Source organism: Copadichromis virginalis, linkage group LG16, assembly GCF_057382275.1.
Source record: "Copadichromis virginalis isolate Kocher_CV1m ecotype Utaka linkage group LG16, C_Virginalis_male_GT1.1, whole genome shotgun sequence".
Lineage (NCBI taxonomy): Eukaryota > Metazoa > Chordata > Actinopteri > Cichliformes > Cichlidae > Copadichromis > Copadichromis virginalis.
The window spans coordinates 41,206,795-41,228,503 of NC_140633.1; the positions used below are offsets into that span (position 1 = coordinate 41,206,795).

Here is a 21,709-nt window from a genome sequence, read left to right on the forward strand (position 1 = left end):
ACTAAACAGCAGTGACGTTTGTAGGGTTACTGAAGTTGGGCTAGCTGCTATATAATGATGTGCTACGTGACCGCTAGCTACACAGCTATGTTAGCATAACATAAACAGTGAAGCTGGAGGATGAAGCTAACTTCTTTCCACTCGATAAAAGTTAACGTGAGGGTTCCTGATGGTTAGAGACAAATGCAATCGCATGGCAGGATGCTGTAAACGGACCAAACTTCAGTCAGGAGAACAACTGAGATAATCCATCCACAATACGAGGTTAGTCATTAATATACTGCAACAACATGGGAATAGAACAGCTGCAGAGAATTCAACATTAATCAATCAATGGTACAGAAGTGGAGGAAGCAAGAAGAATGAGCTGAGTAAAGTTTGATTTATCTGACTGTTTTGTTTCGCTTAATGCTCCTTGTAATTAGACAAATATGGTAGTTTAGACAGCACCTTTCACAGACAGAGGTCATCATGACACTATCATAAATGCATCAGGTCTGCTCTACTTAAAAGCTTTTTGTAGCTGCTTTCTGAAGGTTAATGTTAAAATGGGACTTAGATCAATGACTTTAAAACGAGTTAAATGAGCTCCTCTGTTTGAGCGAGTCAGCAGTGTCGCTGTGACAACCTGTCAAGCCTTTATAGTTTGGACAGGTCCTGAGACTATCATCTCAGTTCACTCGCTGACACCTCTGATCTTCTGATCTAAGTTCTGAAAAGCAGGTTCCTAATGTCTGTTTTAAGTTTCGCTCCAGGGAAAGAGCTTTATCAAAAATAACACCTATGTTTCTATGAGACACCTCGACCAGCTATGTAAAAAAGAAAAAAAAGGTTATCTTATCTTAATTGTCCTGTTCAGTGCTGTCTGGGTTTAAGTAGCTGTTGTTCAACCATTCTAGAAAAATATTGTCATCTGACATTTTTCACCATGCCATAGTTTTCTTCCATAGAAGTTTAACATACACTCACGTGTTTTCCTGTTTTAATCGGTGCCACGTGATCCATAATGGATGAGCCGTGGATAAGAGTGTTTACATCAGAGAACTGTCAGCATGACAGAGCAGCGGCGCTCTCAGTCATTATGAGTGTTTGTTTAGAGCTAAAGTCAGAATTATGGTCACTTAACCGTACGTCCTCATCAAACGCGTTGCTAATGCTGAGGCCCAAAGAAAAGACGAGGTTCAAGGTGTGGCCTTATAGATGGGTCGGTCCAGAAACTGAATCAGATACAGGTAAGAGTTCAGCTGCCGGGTTTGATTTCATCATCAATATATCAATATAAAATATATATAAAATATAAGATCAGTATAAAATCAGAATCAGAACTAAGAAGACAGCAGCAGGGCCAGGAGGGCAATAACTTCAAAGAAGAGCAGTTTTCAGTTTGCATACCTCTGCACGTGTAACTGTCCTTAAACACAGCAGGCAGTCCACGGGCACCTAAACGGGGGCGCCCACACGGGAGCAGCCAACAGGGCACGGCTCGTTTAGGTGGATAACCTCGCCAAACAGAAAATCCAAGGATTTGTTGGAGATGGGCTAAATGCTGGCAGCACAGGCTTCACATCAGCTGGTGGCAGTGAGACTGACAGCAAACACCTTGTCCGGTCTCCAGCTGCGCCACGGTGATGCAAGCTGCAAGGACACAGCGGTAAGGCCGCAATCGACATAGTCCAGAGCATCCGGCAAGAAAAACCCAGGCTGCAGCGGCCGTGAGTACGGGTTTCCAACCACAACCTGACAGTAAAAACTGGGGACGCCTCCAGTCCAGTCGGGGAATCTCCGACCTGGAGGCTCGTCTAATCTGCACCTGGATGCCGGCCCTACGGCCTCGTTCTCTCAATTTCTTCTTCACATGTCCCGAAGGACGTTTCATGAGTGATATGAAGAATTCAGGTGAGGAAGAGGAGCACACATGTTCTTATAGCCCAGTCATCATGGAGGTGCTCCATGATGCTGCATCACATACTGGTTTAGGGAAGAGTGGTCATAAATCACAGCAGCACAGACACATTTATTAAATATTGGGGTTGATGTCGCAGGCACCGTCTTACCTTTTATTATTACGATTTATACTGATACTGGTTTTATTGCTGGTTTATATACTGGTTTATACTGGCTGCCTGCAGTCACGCTGGTCCCTCTCATGAGTAGTGTGGGAGCTGAGACTGAAACTCTTGCTCAGTAGTTGTTTGCGACTGCTGATCCTTCAGACGAGCTGCTGAAGAGAAGCAGCAGGACTGAGAGTGGAGGAGACCAGCTCCTCCTGTGATGGTTGAGGGCTGGATGCTCTGTCAGGAACAATAGAGGACAGTAGAACTGAGTCTGGCTGAATTAACGGAGGCTAATTACTATGCTAATGTTTACCTGGCAGCGGCGGCGCGGAGCCCGGGGCCGCACTGAGCGCCGGGTGTTTGTGACAAAGCGGCTCAGATCAATCTGAATTAATAGATCTGAGACCAGAGAAACCCCCGACCAACACCACACAACACTGAGCTGGAAATGTGCCACCTCCACCTGCTGAGACAAAGCGCACGGCATCATGGGAAATACATGCTCTGGCACACAGAGGAGCCCGATGGTAGGCTGCATGCACCTGAGTCACAGAAGCTCTTCAAACATGTCACAGAGACAGAAACACACAGGTGCAGTTACCTGTCTCCCCTGATGGAGGCAGTGCTGGTAAAGACAGGAAGGTGATGCAGCTGCAGCTCAGCAGGTGAAGATGAACATGATAATGATGATGATGATATGGAGGCGGGGAGGGGGGGGGGGGTGCGGGTTCATCCCTCCTCCATCTAAACTCTCAGGTCTGTTTCTGATAAAACCCTGTTAGCAGACTGAAGGTGGAGGGCCTGGCTCTGAGACTGTGTGTATACATGACGCTGTTTCTTCACGTCAGCGACGAAACACTCTGTGAGGGTTGGACATCACCATGATTTAAGTCACATGACCTACTGTGCAGGGCACTCAGGTGTGAGTGTTGCTCTGATCATATGTGTGTAGCTGCTGCCTGTGGAGGCCTCTGGCATGTTAATGAGGCGCCACTGCGAGGAGGACAATAAGCTTCCTGTGTGAGGAGCAGGGCGAGGAGGAGGAGGAGGTCACCACTGTGAAACGATCTCAAACACGCGGCTGACGTCACGTTTACGGTGGCAGATGTGCAGACAAGGCGAGCTGATGCTGCTGTTTTTAGATCCACCATCCATCTGTAACGTGGAAGTCTGGACCACAAGACTGATGGTTGCACTTTAAAACTAAAACGAGCCCACTGAGCTACCTGCAGTCAGCTGAGACTGAAGGAGTCACCTGATAATGATGAAACGTTCCTCCCACTGAAACGTCCAGATGAACAGAATCAACCTGGGATGACCTTCTTAGGTTTGTGTTTGCGATGAACCGGTTTGTTTCTGAGTGTGTGGCTGGGTCTGAAGTACACTGGTGCTTGGAGAAGACTCTCCTGAGCTCCTCTGATAAACCTGCTACGTCAGGGATGGTGTTGTTGTTCCTTTTGTCCTTCTGAATCTCCCTCGTTGCTGTCTGACCTTCTTTTCTGCGCATCTTTGCTGATTTGATGGTAACCACATTTTCTTTACACACGTGTGTTGCTTTTCTTCCCCTTCTGGCTTAGATTTTTTATTTTCTAACATCACTATAACCACCACCATCATCATCCCCACCTTCATCCTCACCTGCTGCAGACTCCTGAGTGGAGGTTAAAGGTGGTGCTGTCCTGAGATCAGCTGTGCAGCGTGTGATAATCTGAGTTTAGGTTTTCTTCCACGTGAAGCTGTTTCACTGAAGCAGACGTGTTAGTGAGTGGTAACCAGCAGGAGGAGGAAATGACCTCACTGAGGGTGGACCACAGGCACAGACTGACGTGGTATTGAACCCAGCGCTGCGTCTGTCAAGCAACCTGAACAGATCTGAGGTCAGCAGGCTCGCTGATCTCCTCCTGCAGCCAGAGGAGATCAAAGATGGCCTCTTCTTGTTTATACAGGGAAGAATAGCAGGAGGAGGAGTAAGGGGGGGTTACACCAGAAGCATAAATGACTGGGAGCATGGCACCTCTTCATATAAATACCCCCATTTGCCTCCCGAGCGTGGGGCTGATAAGCGTGGGGAGCAGAGGGAGGAGAATCCCCCTCCTGCAGGAATTCAAAGCAGCTCCGGCGCCCGGATTTAATTTGCATTCGGGGGAACGATAGCGCGGCGCAAGGCGGTGGTTGGAACGCACTCAGTGAGTCAGCGTGCCCGGCAGCTCTGCCAGAGAGGACAGTCTGGGGGCCACCTGCCCCTCGCTTTAATCCACAAGTATTTGATTTGGAGCGTCAGGAGCGCGCCGCCTTTGATGTGCATTTGTCCCGTGGACACAACATTAAAGACTCTCCTTCAAGCTGGGGCAAATTCAAATACCGTTACCTTCTTCTAAGGATTGCAAATGTGCTTAAATATGCCCTTTAATGGTGTATTTCGCTCCAACCGTGAGCTCAATAAATTAGTTCCCCGTGTGAGGAGAGGCCTCGGCGCTCGGCGGCTGCGATTGGCCACTGAGGAGCGCGGCTTCATTCCTCTGTTGTTCTCTAAGGTTAAAGTGACGGAGAAGGGAGAGGCGCCGCGCTCAGAGTCCAGCATCAGTAAACAATCAGGGTCACGTGACCTCCAGCCACGCCACGGCCGCTTAATTGAGTCTTTGATTTGCTGACTGTTTGCTCAGCGTTCACCGATTCTCACTGAGGCGGCGTCTTCACACCAGCTGTTAGCGGAGCCATGACACTGACGGTGTGGAAGTGACATCACTCTGCCAGCCCTGTGACGATAAGGAGGCGGTTAATATTCATGCTGACCACTCTGCTCTTGTCCAGCTCCAGACTGGACTCTGCATGAGTCACAGTTCAAAATAATCCCTCTTTGTCTTAACCACATCGTTGGTCAGAAACAATGTGACAATATCAGGAATAGATGTGTGTTTATGCACGTTTTCATGTGCTGATGAGGAAGAGGTGGAGATTACCAGCTGGTCATATAGCTCAAGCTCACCTTTAACTGACACGTTTCAGCACTTTGTGCTTGTGTTTCGATGTTCATCCGATTTTGTCGGGGATCTGGAACAGTCTGACGGAGCTGCGCTGGGGCACGGAGGGTTAATGAGGACTGTTTCCTGTTCTTCAGTTTGTCGCTGTGTGTCAGGCTGTTGCTCTTGTGCTAACTGCCTGATGATAAAACCATGTTCAGTGTGTGTGTGTGCACAGCCACTCGTGTCCGTCCCTCTGGTCTCTGATGATGTTGATGTGAGCGTGGTGTCTCTGAGCTGAAGGTGGCGGGACGCTCACAGGGATTAGCATAATTGGAGTCTGATTTACGCTGACACGATGCTAATTAGCATGATCTCGTGTCGCGCCGATAAATAATTGAAACGAACCGTTTTTGGCCTTTATCGCAGAAACACGTGAAGGGCCCAAAAACCTCACAGCGCATCACTGGAGCGTGTGCGCTGCGTTGCCTGGTGTTCAGGGTCACGTCAGCTGCTGGTGGTTTTCTTCTTCCTGTGTTTATACGTCAATGATGCTCCATCATTAGTTTGTGTGACACTGACAGCAGAGCTTTGATAGGCAGCTGAGGGATTGTGTAGACGTACAACATTCAGTAAACAGGTGTTTGCAGTCAAATGTAGTGATAATAAGAGAATACACGACCTTCAACACAACTAAAACTCATCTCAAATGATGGCTGACATCACCAGTTTCATATGATGTGTTATCTTTATGGTTCTGTTTTGCATTTTATTGTATTATAACATTTAGTGTTGGGACTACAGAGGAAAAGTAGCCTTTTGGCATATTTACACTGGTATGTGTTCATTAATGTGCATCGTCCCTTTAAATAAATTCAAAATCTAAAGCTGTCAGTTTCTGTTCACATGTGCAGAGAAAGGAGGAGGCGGAGCAGGAGGACCAGTGGAAGACTTCAGAGCAGGTCCATGCAGAAGGTTGGAGTGACAGAGGCCGTCTCATAATTACAGTGTAAACCTGAGGCTGTGGTCACACACCAACACATCCCTGTCCTAACAAGGACACACGTATGATCTGTGAGTCACGTATGAACAGAACAAAGATGAAACCATCGGCAGCGCTCTCTTACACAGCAAAGGCACGACTTCTATGGTTCCACGTGTTCACTCAGGACAATGAAAGTGCTGAAGTTCGGTTTGTGTTGAAGCTGTTGGAGACTGAGCTCACAGTTTCTGCTGCTGCTTGTAAATGAAGGAGACCATCACTGATCACAGCAAACCATCATTGATGAGGTGGCAGAAGGTGAGCCTCTGTGGAGCTGAGCCATGACATGTCTGCAGGTCGCTCTGAGCTGGATCATGTGATATCACCTTGTGGCCATCTGATGTGACCATGTGACCCTGGAGCAGCAGGAGAGCAGCACAGCTGTGAGTGTAACGTCAGCGCTGTTCACTTTGGATTCATCTTTAAATCCTCTTAAATCTTAAAGGAAGCAGCAGCTGCAGATTCATGCTGCAGGATGATTAAACTGCAGCGCTGCTTCTTTCCTGCCGCCACCACACACATGGCGGCGAGCCTCCGCCCTAATCGCTCCAACAACAGATCGCACTTCCTGCACTCCAAGATGTATTAAAGATTAGGAGACTCTGCTCCTTTATTCAGCTCCTAATCAAACCGGAGATGAGCTCCTGCATCGCATCGAGGCCACAGGTCACATGACCTCATCTCGTCAGGGACAAAGGTGCTGCTCAACACGCCAACAACACACCAACAACACGCTAACAACACGCCACAGACTGTCAGTGCAACATGAGCTCAGGCTTCTCATGGCGACCTCTGAATGAATCGACGCTGAAGGTCGAAGTGTGCAGCGGGGTCACCAACGCCCACCAGTGCACTCTGACACAGAACCAATCACAGCTGAACGCTTGCAGGCGTCACAGTTAGAACAAGCTCCTCGAGCTCTGGCAGATCAAACATGGAGGACTGCAGGGAACGATGGAGCTGTTCTGAGAGTAGAGACAAACGTTCTGTAGCTGATTCTCCGAACTGTGAAAAAATACATTCAAAGGGAAGAAAGAGAGACAGAAATGTCCGTAAACCAGCACGAAGGCAGCGAGAGGCAGTGCAGAGCGATGGTCCCTGCTCCGAATCGGAGCCTCTGCTTCAGAGAATGAAAAAGGATAAGAAAGAAACGAGGTTCCTTCGAGGAGTCTTATTTAAAGTGATGAATATTTAACGCGGCGAGCAGCTACAGACCCGTCTCTGCGTCTGCAACATTCATGACGTTTGCTCATAAAAGAACAACACAGCCCTTTAACGAGTTCTTTATCTCCAATTATCAGCAGAATAACAAACGTGTCACAGCGAAGGGTCAGCCATCACAGAGCCAATCATGCGAGGCCTCGTTGTGTCCAGCTGAGAACAGATGTGCTGAAGTCACCGAGATGGAGTGAAAGGCTTCGTCTGTGGAAACATCGCAGAACCAACAGCTGCTTCATTTGTGTGACCTTTGAGATTCTGAAGTCACATGAAGTTGTAGGCGTGACCCTGGGTGATGAAACATCAGCCTCAGAGACAGAGTGTTCACACTCAGAGTGAGTGATGCAAAGGAAGTGGAATCCGGGAGAGCGGCGAGAGAACGACGACGAGTGACACTGAAAGGACCTGACAGTCAGTTTCTGCTTCGATGCAGAAGCAGGAAAAACATGAACTTCCTGTGGCTTCACTGATTGGTCCATAGTCTTAATTAAACATGACCTTCATCATGGAGTAGTTCAGACCAATGACATGACTCAATTTCTGACCTTTAACCCCGGAGCGCTGTCTCAGGGACGTCCACAGCACACACACTTCATTCTTTTACAAAATAAGAGACAAAATAAGTGTGAAACAGATGTTTGGGAGACCTCCAGAATAAAAGGCGTGTAATCTGGGTGTAAATCCTCCACGTTGAGCTCTCACTGTTTCCCTCAAGAACCAAATTAAAGTCACTTCAGTCTGTAAGCAGCTTTGAAGAGTGAATCACAAAATACCTTTTCTGTGCTGCGGACCGAAGATCAGCTGCTAAAGCCGGAGATTAACGTCCTGCCGGAGCCTCGGCGGATTTCATCTCATCTGGATGGAACAAAGGTAACGACGGGTCGGCCGAGTGCCGGGCACCGAGGTCAGCACGGACAGCTTCATCGCAGATCAGCTCACAGGAAACCAGAACCTGGTCTGATCCAGAACGACGTCCACAGCAGCCCACTTCAGTAACACAGCTGGAACATCTGCAGGCCTGTCTGAAGACCTCAGCAGCACCATGACAGAGGCTTCCATGTGTCAGCTGTGAGCTCCAGCAACACCTCAAAGTACGCGCCATAATCACCATGAATACCAGCCCTCACATGACCCCCTCACAACCTCCGGACCCTCAGCTGGACCCTCAGAACCAGGCCTCATGAAACACTTAGTTCCAGACCCCGTCTTTGTTTCCTCTGCTGAGGCTGAGGGCCAAACGTCGCTCTGCTCTTTTCATCTGACTGAGATGCTCGCTCAGATTCAGACCGGCATGAAAAATTCATTCTTACTCAAAGCTCTCTTCATTATTTCAGCCTCAGTTCTACGAGCTTCCAGGAAGACTTGGACGGAGGGTCTGTGCGCACTCCATCACAGGCTCCATCTGTGCGTCGCCTCGTTTTAACGATGCAGACCTCAGAGTCAGTGCGAGCTGATAGCAGCAGCACTGCAGACATGAAGATCAGCTGCATCGAGCGGCTTCCTGTCACCTTTGCACTCGTCGCCTCTGCTGGAACATTTTTCTGCTCGCTAACCTGAGAGTGTGAGGTCAGGCAGTGGTGCTGAGTGTCCCGTTTCTCTTGGTGCCCACAGCCCCGAGGCCCTCAGGTATCACAGTGAAAGGCGAGAGCGAGCGAGAGCGGTGATATCCGAGCACCACAGGAAGTCAGCATTGTTTGTGGAGCGTGGCGAGAAGCAGGGAGGAAGGACGGCAGCTGAGTAAACACGTTCGTCCTCTCACTGCCATAACCAACCATTAGATCTGATGTCAGCGATGATCAGACACACAGACTGTGAGGAACCTTGGAGTCATTTTTGACCAGGACATGTCCTTCGACGCACATATTAAACAAATATGTAAGACTGCTTTCTTCCATTTGTGCAACATCTCTAAAGTTAGAAATATCCTGTCTCAGAGTGACGCTGAAAAACTAGTTCATGCATTTATTACTTCCAGGCTGGACGACTGTAATTCATTATTATCAGAAAGTCCTAAAAACTCCCTGAAAAGCCTTCAGCTGATCCAAAATGCTGCAGCAAGAGTCCTGACAGGGACTAGAAAGAGAGAGCAGATTTCTCCTGTTTTGGCTTCCTGTTAAATCCAGAATTCAAAATCCTGCTCCTCACATACAAGGTCTTAAATAATCAGGCCCCATCTGATCTTAATGACCTTGTAGTACCATATCACCCTATTAGAGCGCTTCGCTCTCGCTCTGCAGGCCTACTTGTTGTTCCTAGAGTATTTAAAAGTAGAATGGGAGGCAGAGCCTTCAGTTTTCAGGCCCCTCTTCTGTGGAACCAGCTTCCAGTGTGGATTCAGAGGCTAAAAACCTCTGCTTCCTCAGACTGGACTGATCATGGTGCCTGCATCATGTTGTCTCAGAGTTTCTAATGACTCAATCAGCTGGTTTCAGCTGCACCAATCAGAGAGCAGCGCTATGAGTCCAAGAACACAGACACCGATCAGGAAATGTCAACCATCAGCAGTGTGTTGATGGTCGAGCTCCTCAGCTGGATGTTCGACGTGTGGCCTCAGTCTGTGTCAGACTGGAGCACAGGGAGCAGATCAACAGGAAGTCAGATGGTTTCAGCAGGACAGTGAGAGCCAGCTGTCACATCCTCAGAGAGACACGAAGCTCCACAGAGCTGAGGGAGCTTCAGGTTCCTGTTACAGTCACACAGCATCATCTGCAGCTGTCAGCTCTCTGAGTGGCAGATTCAGCATGAAACACTCGTTTTTTAAATCTGTGTCCGACCGAAGAAGCTCCTGACAGAGGACGCTGCGCTCAGAGCACCGCTGAGCGTGGGAAAATTAAACCTTTGTGTGTTTAATCACAGTGCAATCTGCCCGGGCTGCGTGGCAGATTAATCAGCTGGACAGCGAATTAGCAGCGAGCTCTCGTGCTAATTTCATGGGTAATCTGGGTGTTGATGGACGGAGCTGTCAGCGCTCAGAATGACTCTGCTGTCGAGTGTCCGTGCTCCGTGGATTATTCAAGATTATCTTGTAATTCCTCTTTAATCTGCAGCTTGAAGATTGCAGAGTCGCACTCGGCGATAAAGCGAGTAGCGTCTGATGAGATGAAATCCCCACAAACTTTCCGATCAACACGTCCACATGTGGCGCTTTCAAACAGCAGCTTATCGGACCGCTGCCTCCACGCCACCGTCCGGCCTCACGCTTCCAGTCTCCGCATCACAACACTACAGTACCCATGAGCCTCTGCTGCCGGCACCGCTGTTTCATTGTTCCTCAGGAAGTCGCTGTCAGCTGATTCCAGACCAGCTCCCGCTGGGCTTCAGGAATGATCAAAGAAAGCCGATGTTCCTGAAGCGGTAAGTGGTTCTAGCAGAAGCCACTCGCAATGGAAACGATCATTTCTGCTGGTTTTATTCACAGACAATTCTCGTGTCTGCAGCAGGAAGTGAGATTTATTTTGAAAAACAGTCAAACTAATCAGAGTAAAAGCCCCACCGAGCTGTTCAGACGTTAACGGGCGAACAGATGAAGGTTACGCACGCGCGTCGCTGCTGTGGAGTCTCCTGTAAACACAAACAAACACACACACACACACACACACACACACACACACACACACCTCTCACTGTGTCGCAGTCTGTGTTCGGTAAGAAGAGTCACCTGCTTCACCCGTGACTTCACTTCCTCCACAGCATGATGGGACATGAACCAGCACACTGCCTCATCTTCCTCTGAGGTTCAAGCGGTGTTTGCTCATGGGAACTCCAAACAGGCTGTTTTAAAACTGCCCAATCAGAGGACAGAAGAACCTTAGAGCCAAGGCTCCTTAAAGGTGCTTCATACTGTAGAGAGCTCCGGTAATTCAGAGAAACTCGACACTCAGACCTCCCGTGGATGAGTCACAGTGACAGTGGGAGGGAAGACACCCTTCGAACAGGAAGAAACCGACAGCCAATCCAGGCTCAGGGAGGGGCGGCCCTCTGAGAGAGCACACCTGCATGAAGGTGAATACAGCAGACCCTCGGGGTCAGACAAAGGGACGAAGAGGTCATGTGACAGCAGACAGAAGCTGAAACTGAAGCGTTCACATAGCACCCCGCCTCCCCCGCCATCCCCCCGAATCCTTCAGGACTCAGTGATCCTGATCCAATTAGTGGGAGCCCTGCAGCCAGGAGGGGCATCACGGTCCAGCCCCCCACCCCCGCTCAGTAAAATCAGCTGCTAATTAATGCACGCTGGCATCTTCACGCAGCTGTCGGGCTGTGCGGGGACGACAGTGATCCAGATCACATCAGCCCTGCGGCTGGCACTGAGCGCGCTCAGTCCCGCTCCTCCTCACACACACCCGAGGCCTCATTTATCGACCGCTCAGCTGTGCACGCCAAAGCTCCCACACTCACAGGGACTCTTCATCATCACTGTTGCATTAAACATGTCAGGAGCTGGAGTTTACCTGTGTCCGTCAGCTGATCGAGGTTACTTCCTGTCTCAGGTGCGAGGCTGACGCAGGAAGTGGTGACAGGTTGTTAATGAGCCTGATAACAACCACAGACTGTACATAAAAGATGGATGAGGTGAGCCGTCAGCTGTTGTGTGAACGTCTGATTGTTCCTTCACCTGTCGACACATTAGAGTCTGTTTCTACTGACAGTGGAAAACGCCAGTCACATGATTCACAGCAGAGGTTTTCAGCGGCTGACCAGAACCAGGCCGGCAGCGACACCGCGTTTACCACAGCTCAGCAATCAAACCTGTGACCTCTGACCTCACAGATGAGGGCCGAAGCTCAGCGATCTGAGGAGCCTCGCTCTGACCTCTCGTGTTCAGTCTGGGTCTGTGACCCCGGTCTGGACACCGTTCAGAGGTCGGCTCCTGCGTGTTCAAACCCCGCCCTTGTCGTCAGACACAGCAGCATGGCGTCCTGATGTGATCGGTGCTGATGGTGTCAGAGCAGATGAGCGTCAGGACGCGGCTCTGTAATAAGCTGCGGGAATATTCATGACACGCTCGCTCTGCCCGCGGAACTGATGACATATGGCATGCCAACATGCCGAACATCGCCCACCATCAACCATTAGTGGGCGAGTCCTCGAAGGTGACGGCGCCATGCCGACCTCGTTAGAGACACGACAGCCAGAACAGAGTCACTACGTACATTTACACCACAGAAGAAGAGCGTCAGTCCTGAGGCGTTCACTGTCTGCTTTCACATCAGGTTTTTACACTTCCTCCGGCGTGATTAGTTCGCGATCACCAGATCGTCTCAGGTGAAGGTTCACGAGTCAAAACTCAGCCCACCGCCATCGATGTCACGGCCATGTTTCAGGCTTTAAAAGCAAAGATGTGTTTTCACGCCGTTTCTCATCCTGTTCCAGGGCGGGAGCCTCGTCTGGGGTCTGTTCAGGTTGTTTCTGCGGTTCAGAATAAACCCGACTTAAATTTTCTTTAAACCTTTGACGCTCCGCCCCTCAAGGAATTTCCAGGACCAACACCTGGGCCAGGTTTGGGTGTTGATCACATGACCAGAACAGTTTTTACAAGACAATGTTTGGCAGTGATGATGGTGTCATCCAATCAGGAAGCAGTGGCCTCCGCGGCTCTCAAACAGCATGTGTCACATGAGCACAGCGCCTCACTCACGTACGGCGGCTGGTTTTTGGTTTTACTGAATTTAAAAGTGAAGCGTCTCTGCCACCGATCAATCGGATCAATAACGGCGGTTCTGCTAGAGGCTGCGTGACGGTTCAGAAATGACTTCAAATAAATAAACGTTTGTTTTTCTTATTTGTCTCAGTGTTTTGGCATAAATGGGCTTCCATACCTGAATAACAACACAACGTGTGATCGTGTTAATTCTGATTTTATGTCATGTTTATCAATAACAAACGAGTCCATTTCAAACATATCAGAAAAGTTTTACAGCATCTTCAGCAGAACCACAAACAAACTTCAGAATCCTGGACCAGGTCCAGGATCAGGACTAGGACCCAGAGTTAAACCAGGATCAAGACCAGGACCTGGTCCAGTCTGATCAGTCCTGTGGAGGAAGAATTGGCCTCTTTGTGGGTCCAGCACAGAACTCCTCCAAGAACCCAGTCTGAGGAGACCAGAACGAGTCCAGACTCGTGGGCTCAGAGTTGGCTCTCATGCTGAGCTCAGTGGCGCCGCAGGTCAGACGCGATGGCGGCAGCGGTGTGTTCAGGGACACGGGGCTGACAACAAATCCTGGAAACGCGGCTTCAGGGCGGCCCAGGAGTAGGCCGAGGTGTCCACCTGCAGAATCAGAACCACATGCTGACGGAGGAGGTCGTCACCGCACGACACAGTTAATCGGTTAAATGCCGTTACCTTGACGATATGTCTACGGACAACGTCGGGCTTCCTGCAGAGTCCCTGCAGCCGCTTACAGAGCTGCTCAGGTGTGGAGTACAGGTACTGTGCTGCATTAGAGAACAAGTAGTAGTTTAGGTGTGCTCCTTTAAGGACAGCAGAAGAAGAAGCTGCAGAGACACAGGTGTGCTCACCTGGAAATATCTCGGGGTAAACGAGCGCCTTCGGACACAGAGGGAAGCAGCCGCAATGCACCGCCTCCAACCTGCAACACATTCAACACGTGACTCACCTGAGAGCCAATGAGAGAGCAGAGCATTCTGCACACCTGTACCAGCTACCATTACCTGAGAGTCCTGACCAATGAGAAACCAGGAATAAACAGAACTGACTTCCCCTCAGTTATCACCTTACAGAGGCTTTTATTTTGTTAAAATAAACTTGTACTTTCCCCCCTTCTATCTACATGCAGGCATTTATTTTGTTGAGTTTCCTGTTCAGTCAGCAGGTCTGAGTGATTAAGTAGCACTCTGCCTGTTAGCATGCTAACACTAGCGTGCACTATCGCCCCCTCGGACGGCGCTCTTCTTCTTCTCTGCTGTAATTGGTGCAGGATTCTTTAGCAGAGGAACTTTTGACCATGTGGTCATGTGACTGCCTTGATGTGACTCACTGATCAATAACCTGATCATTAACAATCAGTGCAGAGGCGAGCTGCTGCCTGAGAGTTCAGCTGCTCTGACGCGATTGATCAATAATGTGATCGCTAATGACCCGATCATTACTGCTGTGAACAGTCTGAACATTAGCTGGATTCCTCGGTGCTGCAGAGTCCTCGTGTGTGCTCGTTTCTCTCATCTGGGATCAATAGAGCTGACATGAATCAGGTGAACATCACACGGATGCTCCGAACTGTCTGATTGGCTGATTCGGGCTGACTGAAGTCACACCTGCAGGACTCTGCTGGACTCTGGACGCTTTCAAAGAGTCCTTGATGTGACACCTGAGTGAAGACTCTGAGGCCTGGGAGGGATGCAGAGACTCTCAGATCAGGACTGCACCGACCGCTGCGACGCCTGCAGTGGAATCAAACGCACCCCGAACAGCAGCAGCTCACGCTGAATTATTAAAGGACACAAACTCAGACATGACCACTAAATAACAGCAGCAGGACATGGTCCGCCAAAATAAAAGCTTCCTTCATACAATGTACAGCAGCGGTCCCCAACCCCCGGGCCTCGGACCGGTACCGGTCCGTGAGTCGTTTGACACCGGGCTGTGAGAGTTGAGGCTCAGGTGTGAAATGTATAGTTTTCAGGGTTTTTATCGGTTTTCAGCGTTATTTTGTTATCGTTTTTATCGTTAACTCGATTTCCTGGGTCTTTTCACGTGTGTTATGAATAAATTTTCTTTTTTTTGGTACCGGTACTAGTTTTATTTTGATGTATTTATCCGCAACACCTTAAAGGCCGATCCATGAAAATATTGTCGGGCATAAACCGGTCCGTGGCGCAAAAAAGGTTGGAGACCGCTGATGTACAGCCCGTCAAAATAACAGAAGGATGCGGCCCACCAAAATAAAAGCTTGATCATGCAGTCCATCAAAATGACAGAAGGACACAGCCCGCCAAACTATAAGCTTCTTCATACAGCCCACCAAAATAACAGGACGCAGCTCACCAAAATAAAAGTTTCTTCATACAGCCTACAGCCCATCAAAATAACAGCACCAGGACACGGCCTGCCAAAATAAAAGCTTCATCATACAGCTGGTCAAAACAACAGTATTAGGACACAGTTCACCAAAATAAGAGCTTCATCATAAAAGTGTCTGCAAATGTCAACAAAGTAAAAGCCTCAGCTTTTACACTGTGTGGAAGAACAGAAATCTGTGGGGGGGGGGGGGGGGGTGTCACGTGAAATTAATTTCTGTATTTTAAAACTAAGACTTTTACTTTAAAATCCCGCTGTTTGGTCACACTCACATTATAATTAAACTATGGTTTTATTCTGTCTATAGGAACTTCCTGCTGCAGAACACCAGAGAGTAAATCTGTATAAAGGCGCATGAGATCAACCCTGGCGCAGGTAAAACAGGTGACTCACATGGCGACGCCGAAGAACTCGTGATTGGCAGTGGAGACAACAACATCAGCCTCACACAGAACCCTCAGGTAGTCCTCCTTAGAGGGGAGGAAACCCCAGTTCAAGATGTGGGAGTCCAGGAGGAGTCTGGAGGAGGAGAAGATCTCTGCAGTAGGAGGAGAGGAAGGAGGAGAAGGTTATAAACAGAATGAAATAACTTGCAGATATTGTGTGTGTGTGTGTGTGTGTGTGTGTGTGTGTGTGTGTGTGTGTGTGTGTGTGCGCGCGTCACAATCAATACTGTGACCCTCTTAGCCAATCAGAGTCGATTAGAGTCGTCCTAATGGGATTAAATTCAGTGCTCATGAAGCTGATTTAAAGGCTGCTCTAAAACTTTAATATCACACACACACACAATCACATCATCAGCTGATGATACAATCCGTTAGAAACACAGGGGCAGCAGTGACCTTTGACCCTTAGAAGATGGTTCAACTGCCGCCTGAGAACCAGTGAGAGGAGGAGCTGCTGGACTCCTCGAGCTTGGTTCTGCTGGAGGTTAAAAGGGAGTTTTTCCTTCCCGCGTGTGTGTGTGCGTGTATTTGTGTGTGTACCGGGCACGTCGGTGAAGGTCTCTCCGAGCACGGACAGGTGGAAGTCGAGTCCTCGCTCCTTCAGTCTGAGCAGAGTGCTGAAGAACAGCTCAGGGTTTTTATCATGCTCCCTGCACGCACGCACGCACGCGCACACACACACACACACACACACACACACACACACACACACACACACACACACACACACACACACACACACACTTTAATACATGTATGTGAAGTCTGAAGGTGGTCAGGTGGCTGTGATGTCAGAGGTCAGCAGTGCTTGGGACAAGCCAACAGAAGAACACACCCAGCTGCTGTTTGCTTCCTGTTTCCTGCATGTAGGTGACTTTCTGTGTGGCGTCAGGTGTTGGTGGTCGTCTCCACCTGATCCTCTGCTTACACAGTGAAGGTCAAACAGCAGCCGCAGCGGCAACAATGATCTCCTCAGATGACAAGCAAGCAGATTATTCCTTCCATTCGCAGCTCGTTCCGGCTGGCCGCAGATAATTCCCTCATTTCCCGCAAACCTTTCACTCCTTCAGCGAGCCTCCAATCCTCCTCCCCGAGCATCGCCGTGACGGGGAGGACCGAGAGTTACCATCCCCGCCTTCTCGGTCTGAGAGCGTAATTAACAGGATCAACCTCACAGCCACCAGAACCCTCAAATTCATCCACACAGGAAGCTGCAGCGTCCGCCATCAGCCCGAAAACTGATCGCAATCATCCTGATCACCTACCAATAATGCTCCAGTCACCAATCAGGTCTCACACTGATGATGTCATACATCTATAAGCTACCAGAAACATGCCACCTGTCACATGAAACTGATCCATCAATCACAGCAATCTTCAAATTTCACAATAAAATCTATACAGACTCAATACTGCTGACAGATTTACAAAGTAAAAGCTCAGTTAGATAGTTCATACTGTCAAGACTTTCACAGTAAGAGTCAGTTATAGAAAGCAGGGTGATTTGTTTTTCAAAATAAAAGGCCTTAGTTAGAGAACGTTACAATAGTGAAGTCAATTATTTTATCAGATAATAAAATATAAATAAAATCACCATTTACCATTTAGTTACAGGAATTTAGCAGGCTGATTTAAAGCATAATTTCAAAATAAAAGCCCCATTTGCTGACAGTCTGTTTTCAGTTTTTTGTGTGCATGCTCAGTGAAGGGCCAAGAGCTCATTAATATTCATCGAGCTCCAGCACCGTGTTCACCTGGAAGCCCCCCCCCTCAGCAGTAAGAGGCTGTAATCTGAGGATCGGGGCCAGGCTCAGATTAAAGCCTGATGAGCTGCAGCTTCAATCAGAGATTAACAGGAAATCCTTGTTGCCGCAGCCGTAATCCATCTGTGTTTGTGCCACCACAGCAGCTTACAGCACGCCGCTTTGTCACCGATACAACGCAAGGTGAGGTGCACACGCCGACGCTCACCATCAGCCTCACACTGCAACACGTCATGTTTACAAGCCTCCACCTGCTGTAACTGTAGTCTGATTACTTCATGATGATAGAGGATTTGTGTTTTAATGAAAGTGAACTTGCAGCCTCACGCTGTGAAACTTTGAGTTTTTATACGTCTTCATTAACATTTCACTCACTCAACCTGACAAACAGCAGGAAACTGTCTCAAAGCTTCAAAATAAAAGCTGAAGATTCTGTGAAATTACCTGTTTTTTACTTTCAAAATAAAAGCTTTCCTTTTAATATAACAGAACTTTTCATAATAAAATAAAATAAATGACAGGGACTAGAAAGAGAGAGCATATTTCTCCTGTTTTGGCTTCCCTTCATTGACTTCCTGTTAAATCCAGAATTCAAAATCCTGCTCCTCACATACAAGGTCTTAAATAATCAGGCCCCATCTTATCTTAATGACCTTGTAGTACCATATCACCCTATTAGAGCACTTGGCTCTCGCTCTGCAGGCCTACTTGTTGTTCCTAGAGTATTTAAAAGTAGAATGGGAGGCAGAGCCTTCAGTTTTCAGGCCCCTCTTCTGTGGAACCAGCTTCCAGTTTGGATTCAGGAGACAGACACTATCTCTACTTTCAAGATTAGGCTTCAAACTTTCCTTTTTGCTAAAGCATATAGTTAGGGCTGGACCAGGTGACCCTGAATCCTCCCTTAGTTATGCTGCAATAGATGTAGGCTGCCGGGGGATTCCCATGATGCACTGGGTGTTTCTTCGTCACTCACTATGTGTTAACAGACCTCTCTGCATTGAATCATACCTGCTATTAACCTCTGTCTCTCTTCCACAGCATGTCTTTATCCTGTCTTCCTTCTCTCACCCCAACCAATCACAGCAGATGGCCCCGCCCATCCCTGAGCCTGGTTCTGCTGGATAATAATAATAATAATAATAATATGTAATAATGTGTATGTGTTAGTCCCCATAGGGAAATTACTCCTCTGCATTTAACCCATTCAGCCAGTGAAGCAGTGGGCAGCCACCAGTGCCGTGCCCGGGGAGCAGTGTGTAGGGACGGTACCTTGCTCAGGGGTACCTCAGGGTAGCCGTTCAGTGGAGTCGAAACCCCCGACCTTCCGATCATGGGGCAACCACTTTACCTACTGAGCTATCCCTGCCATTGCCAGAGGTTTCTTCCTGTTAAAAGGGAGTTTTTCCTTTCCACTGTCTCCAAAGTACTTGCTCATAGGGGGTCATATGATCACAATGACTTTACAATATAAAGCACCTTGAGGCGACAGTTGTTTTCATTTGGCGCTGTAGAAATAAAAGTGCATTGAATTAAAATGACAGCTTTATTCGAGGTTTGTTTTCTTAGGTTTATTGTGGCAGTTTAGCTCAGGTCTGATGTTCCATGAGATTATTTTACAGCTGATATAAAAGTCTCATTCTGGTTTCATTTTCAAAGTAAAAATAGTAAAATCTTTTATTCTGAAATGTGTTTTATTTTGTTTTGCTGCCTTGGTTTAAAAGAGTTTTCAAAAGAGTTTTCAAAGTAAAGGCTTCAGACTGAACTCACCACCTGTGAGGCCACACGATGTGCAAAGGATTCACCTGGCTGGCCACGCCCCCCTCCGCAGGCTGCTCACACCTGTCGGGTCACAAACTGATGTGAGACAAAACTCTTTGAGTCTTTGAGTTTTACCAGGGATGGATTTGTACCGTGGCGTATCTTCATCGTGAGCTCTGCTCTGCTGCTCGCCCTGCAACATGATATCATCAACACGAGACTGCTCAGTAGGCCGCTGCAGGAGTTTGTGTTTAGGCAAGAACCTGAAAAAGAAAGAAAAACAGGAAATGAGTGGAGACTGCAGCGCACTCAGAGCAGGTACATGTCCACCACAGAGATAGAAACTTCAGACCCGTTAGCATCAGGAGCTAACGGGTCCTGCTGTCACATCAACAACGGTCTTCTCCCCTGATGAGCCGCAGCCGCTGTGAGTCATCAACCAATCAGACACATTTAGAGCTGGAAGCCCCTCCCCTAAGATTTAGAAAACAGTGACCCATAGTGGGGACTGTCAAAGGTGACATCACTTCCTCTGAGCATGCTGCTTGCTCTGTTACTGTTCTGAGATCCTGCAGAGGCTCCAGGAAAGCTTACGTGGGAACACGGGGGAGGGGCGGGAGGGAGAGGGGGAGGGGGGTGTCTGGAGGTTGTTTCCTCCTCCCCACAGAGCTGGACGGCCTCTCAGTGGAGTTTCTGCCTCTAAGGCTTCTGGGAAAACTTGATTCAATAATCCATTTTATAAATTAGATGTTTGACTGGAGACAATAAAAACATGAGCGGGGGGGGGGGGTGTAATTATGTTATTGATAAATGTGCAGTGATCAGGACGATGACCTCACCTCTGAGTCTGATTAAACACGAAGGAATGAAGGTCAAAAATCACTGTGGCGCATTTACTTTATTACCAATAATCACAGCGCCAAACACACACCGACTTCACCTCAGCCCAGAGCGCCAAACACACACCGACTTCACCTCAGCCCAGAGCGCCAAACACACACCGACTTCACCTCAGCCCAGAGCGCCAAACGCACACCGACTTCATCCCATCCCAGAGGACCAAACGCACACCGACTTCATCCCAGCCCAGAGCGGCAAACGCACACCGACTCTGCAGTCACACTGACAGCTGATCCTCAGATTCTGCTCTGTCACAGTGCATGGCTGCGTGCAGGTTTTCTACACCTGAGCTCAAAGACTCAGAGACTGTGGTCCTTTTACTGCGTGATCATCATGAACACAACAGCTGCTGTCAGTGATCCCCGATGTATCGCAGTGTTTGGATCTCTGTAATAGGGGTGGGTTTAAAAAAATAGATTTTCCGATTAAAATCAATTTTAGCTTGGAAAAAAAAAAAAAAAAAATTATTGATTCATTAAATCCTCAATTTTTGAATATAAATGAATTTTATCAGCAAGTCCAGAATCTCAGTTTGAAGCTCACAAAACTATTTCAACAACAACCAAACAGCTAAAACAGCAAATGAGAGCAGATACACGGATTCGGCACAAAGACGTAAACACAAAGCGCGGACCCGACGCATCAGAATCTGTGAGCTGTCGGCTTTCTCGCACAGACACGCCGTCGGGGCTGAAAGCCGACAGCTCACAGATTCTGATGCAACAGGTGTCGCGACTCTCCAAACAAAATCCACTGAACCAGCAGCAAAAGAAGATCCACACTACGCTTCACATTTGATAAACATCGTCATGAATTCCCTGACTTTGCTGTTTTTCCTTCCACCACGATAAATCACACTTCCTGCACAGCTCTCTCTCTCAGTGCACTCAGAGAACAATTTCCCATCACAAATCTCTGTTTTCTTCATTGCTCATTACGCACCAGTCTGCTGTTGTGTTCACTGCTGTCGGCCTCCAACAATAAAGCCTCATTTCTGCTGTTCAAACTGAAGAAACTTTTTCTCAGATTACAAACTCTCAGCTGTGTCTAATCAAACCTCTGTGACTTATATCTGCTGCACTTCAGCAGCATCAGGTAATGTTTACATGTCGATTCATGGTTGTATTTTAAGGTTATCTGCTATAAAAAAGTCAGACCAGGAACATGTCCTTCATGTTTTTCTGTTTTATCCTCAGTTACTTTGTTGCCATGATGCCAGGTCTCTCTTGAAAATGAGATTTTTAACCTGGATAAATAAAGGACTAATACTTTGACACAAAGGCCTCTGCTGTGATGCTCACACCTCTGAAGTCTCACAGTGTCAGCTTTGATTTATACATAGATATAAAATATGGATATGTGCTGATAAATGATGAGAATTATAATATTTCTGACTGCGTCCAAACTGAAATCAGTGACAATATTGTGATTAGAGCAGGGCGATATGACCAAAAATATTTATCACGATATACATTTGAAAATCTGCGATAACGACATAACTGACGATATAATTGACACGAGACAAAA

General features: G+C 48.1%; 1 protein-coding gene and 1 long non-coding RNA gene across 5 annotated transcripts in view; one reads left to right on the top strand and one right to left on the bottom strand.

The window, feature by feature from the left end:
- LOC146691431 (uncharacterized) lies at positions 1–19,244 on the top strand. Its single transcript, XR_014915595.1, has 2 exons — positions 1–264; positions 15,623–19,244. It is a non-coding gene; the product is annotated as an uncharacterized LOC146691431 (long non-coding RNA).
- The window catches only part of qtman (queuosine-tRNA mannosyltransferase), a 21,548-nt gene continuing 12,955 nt past the window's right edge, over positions 13,117–21,709 (bottom strand). For 3 of the 4 annotated variants that reach the window (XM_085434866.1, XM_085434865.1, XM_085434868.1), the window contains exons 5-11: positions 19,435–19,545; positions 19,292–19,363; positions 16,302–16,411; positions 15,709–15,853; positions 13,797–13,867; positions 13,621–13,712; positions 13,117–13,545 (exon numbers count right to left, since the gene is read on the bottom strand). In XM_085434866.1, coding sequence (XP_085290992.1) covers positions 13,471–13,545; positions 13,621–13,712; positions 13,797–13,867; positions 15,709–15,853; positions 16,302–16,411; positions 19,292–19,363; positions 19,435–19,545 — 676 coding nt within the window. In that variant the 3' untranslated portion in view covers positions 13,117–13,470. Of the gene's footprint in view, positions 13,546–13,620; positions 13,713–13,796; positions 13,868–15,282; positions 15,344–15,708; positions 15,854–16,301; positions 16,412–19,291; positions 19,364–19,434; positions 19,546–21,709 lie in introns of those variants that run through there. The other variant, XM_085434867.1, reaches the window with a different exon arrangement.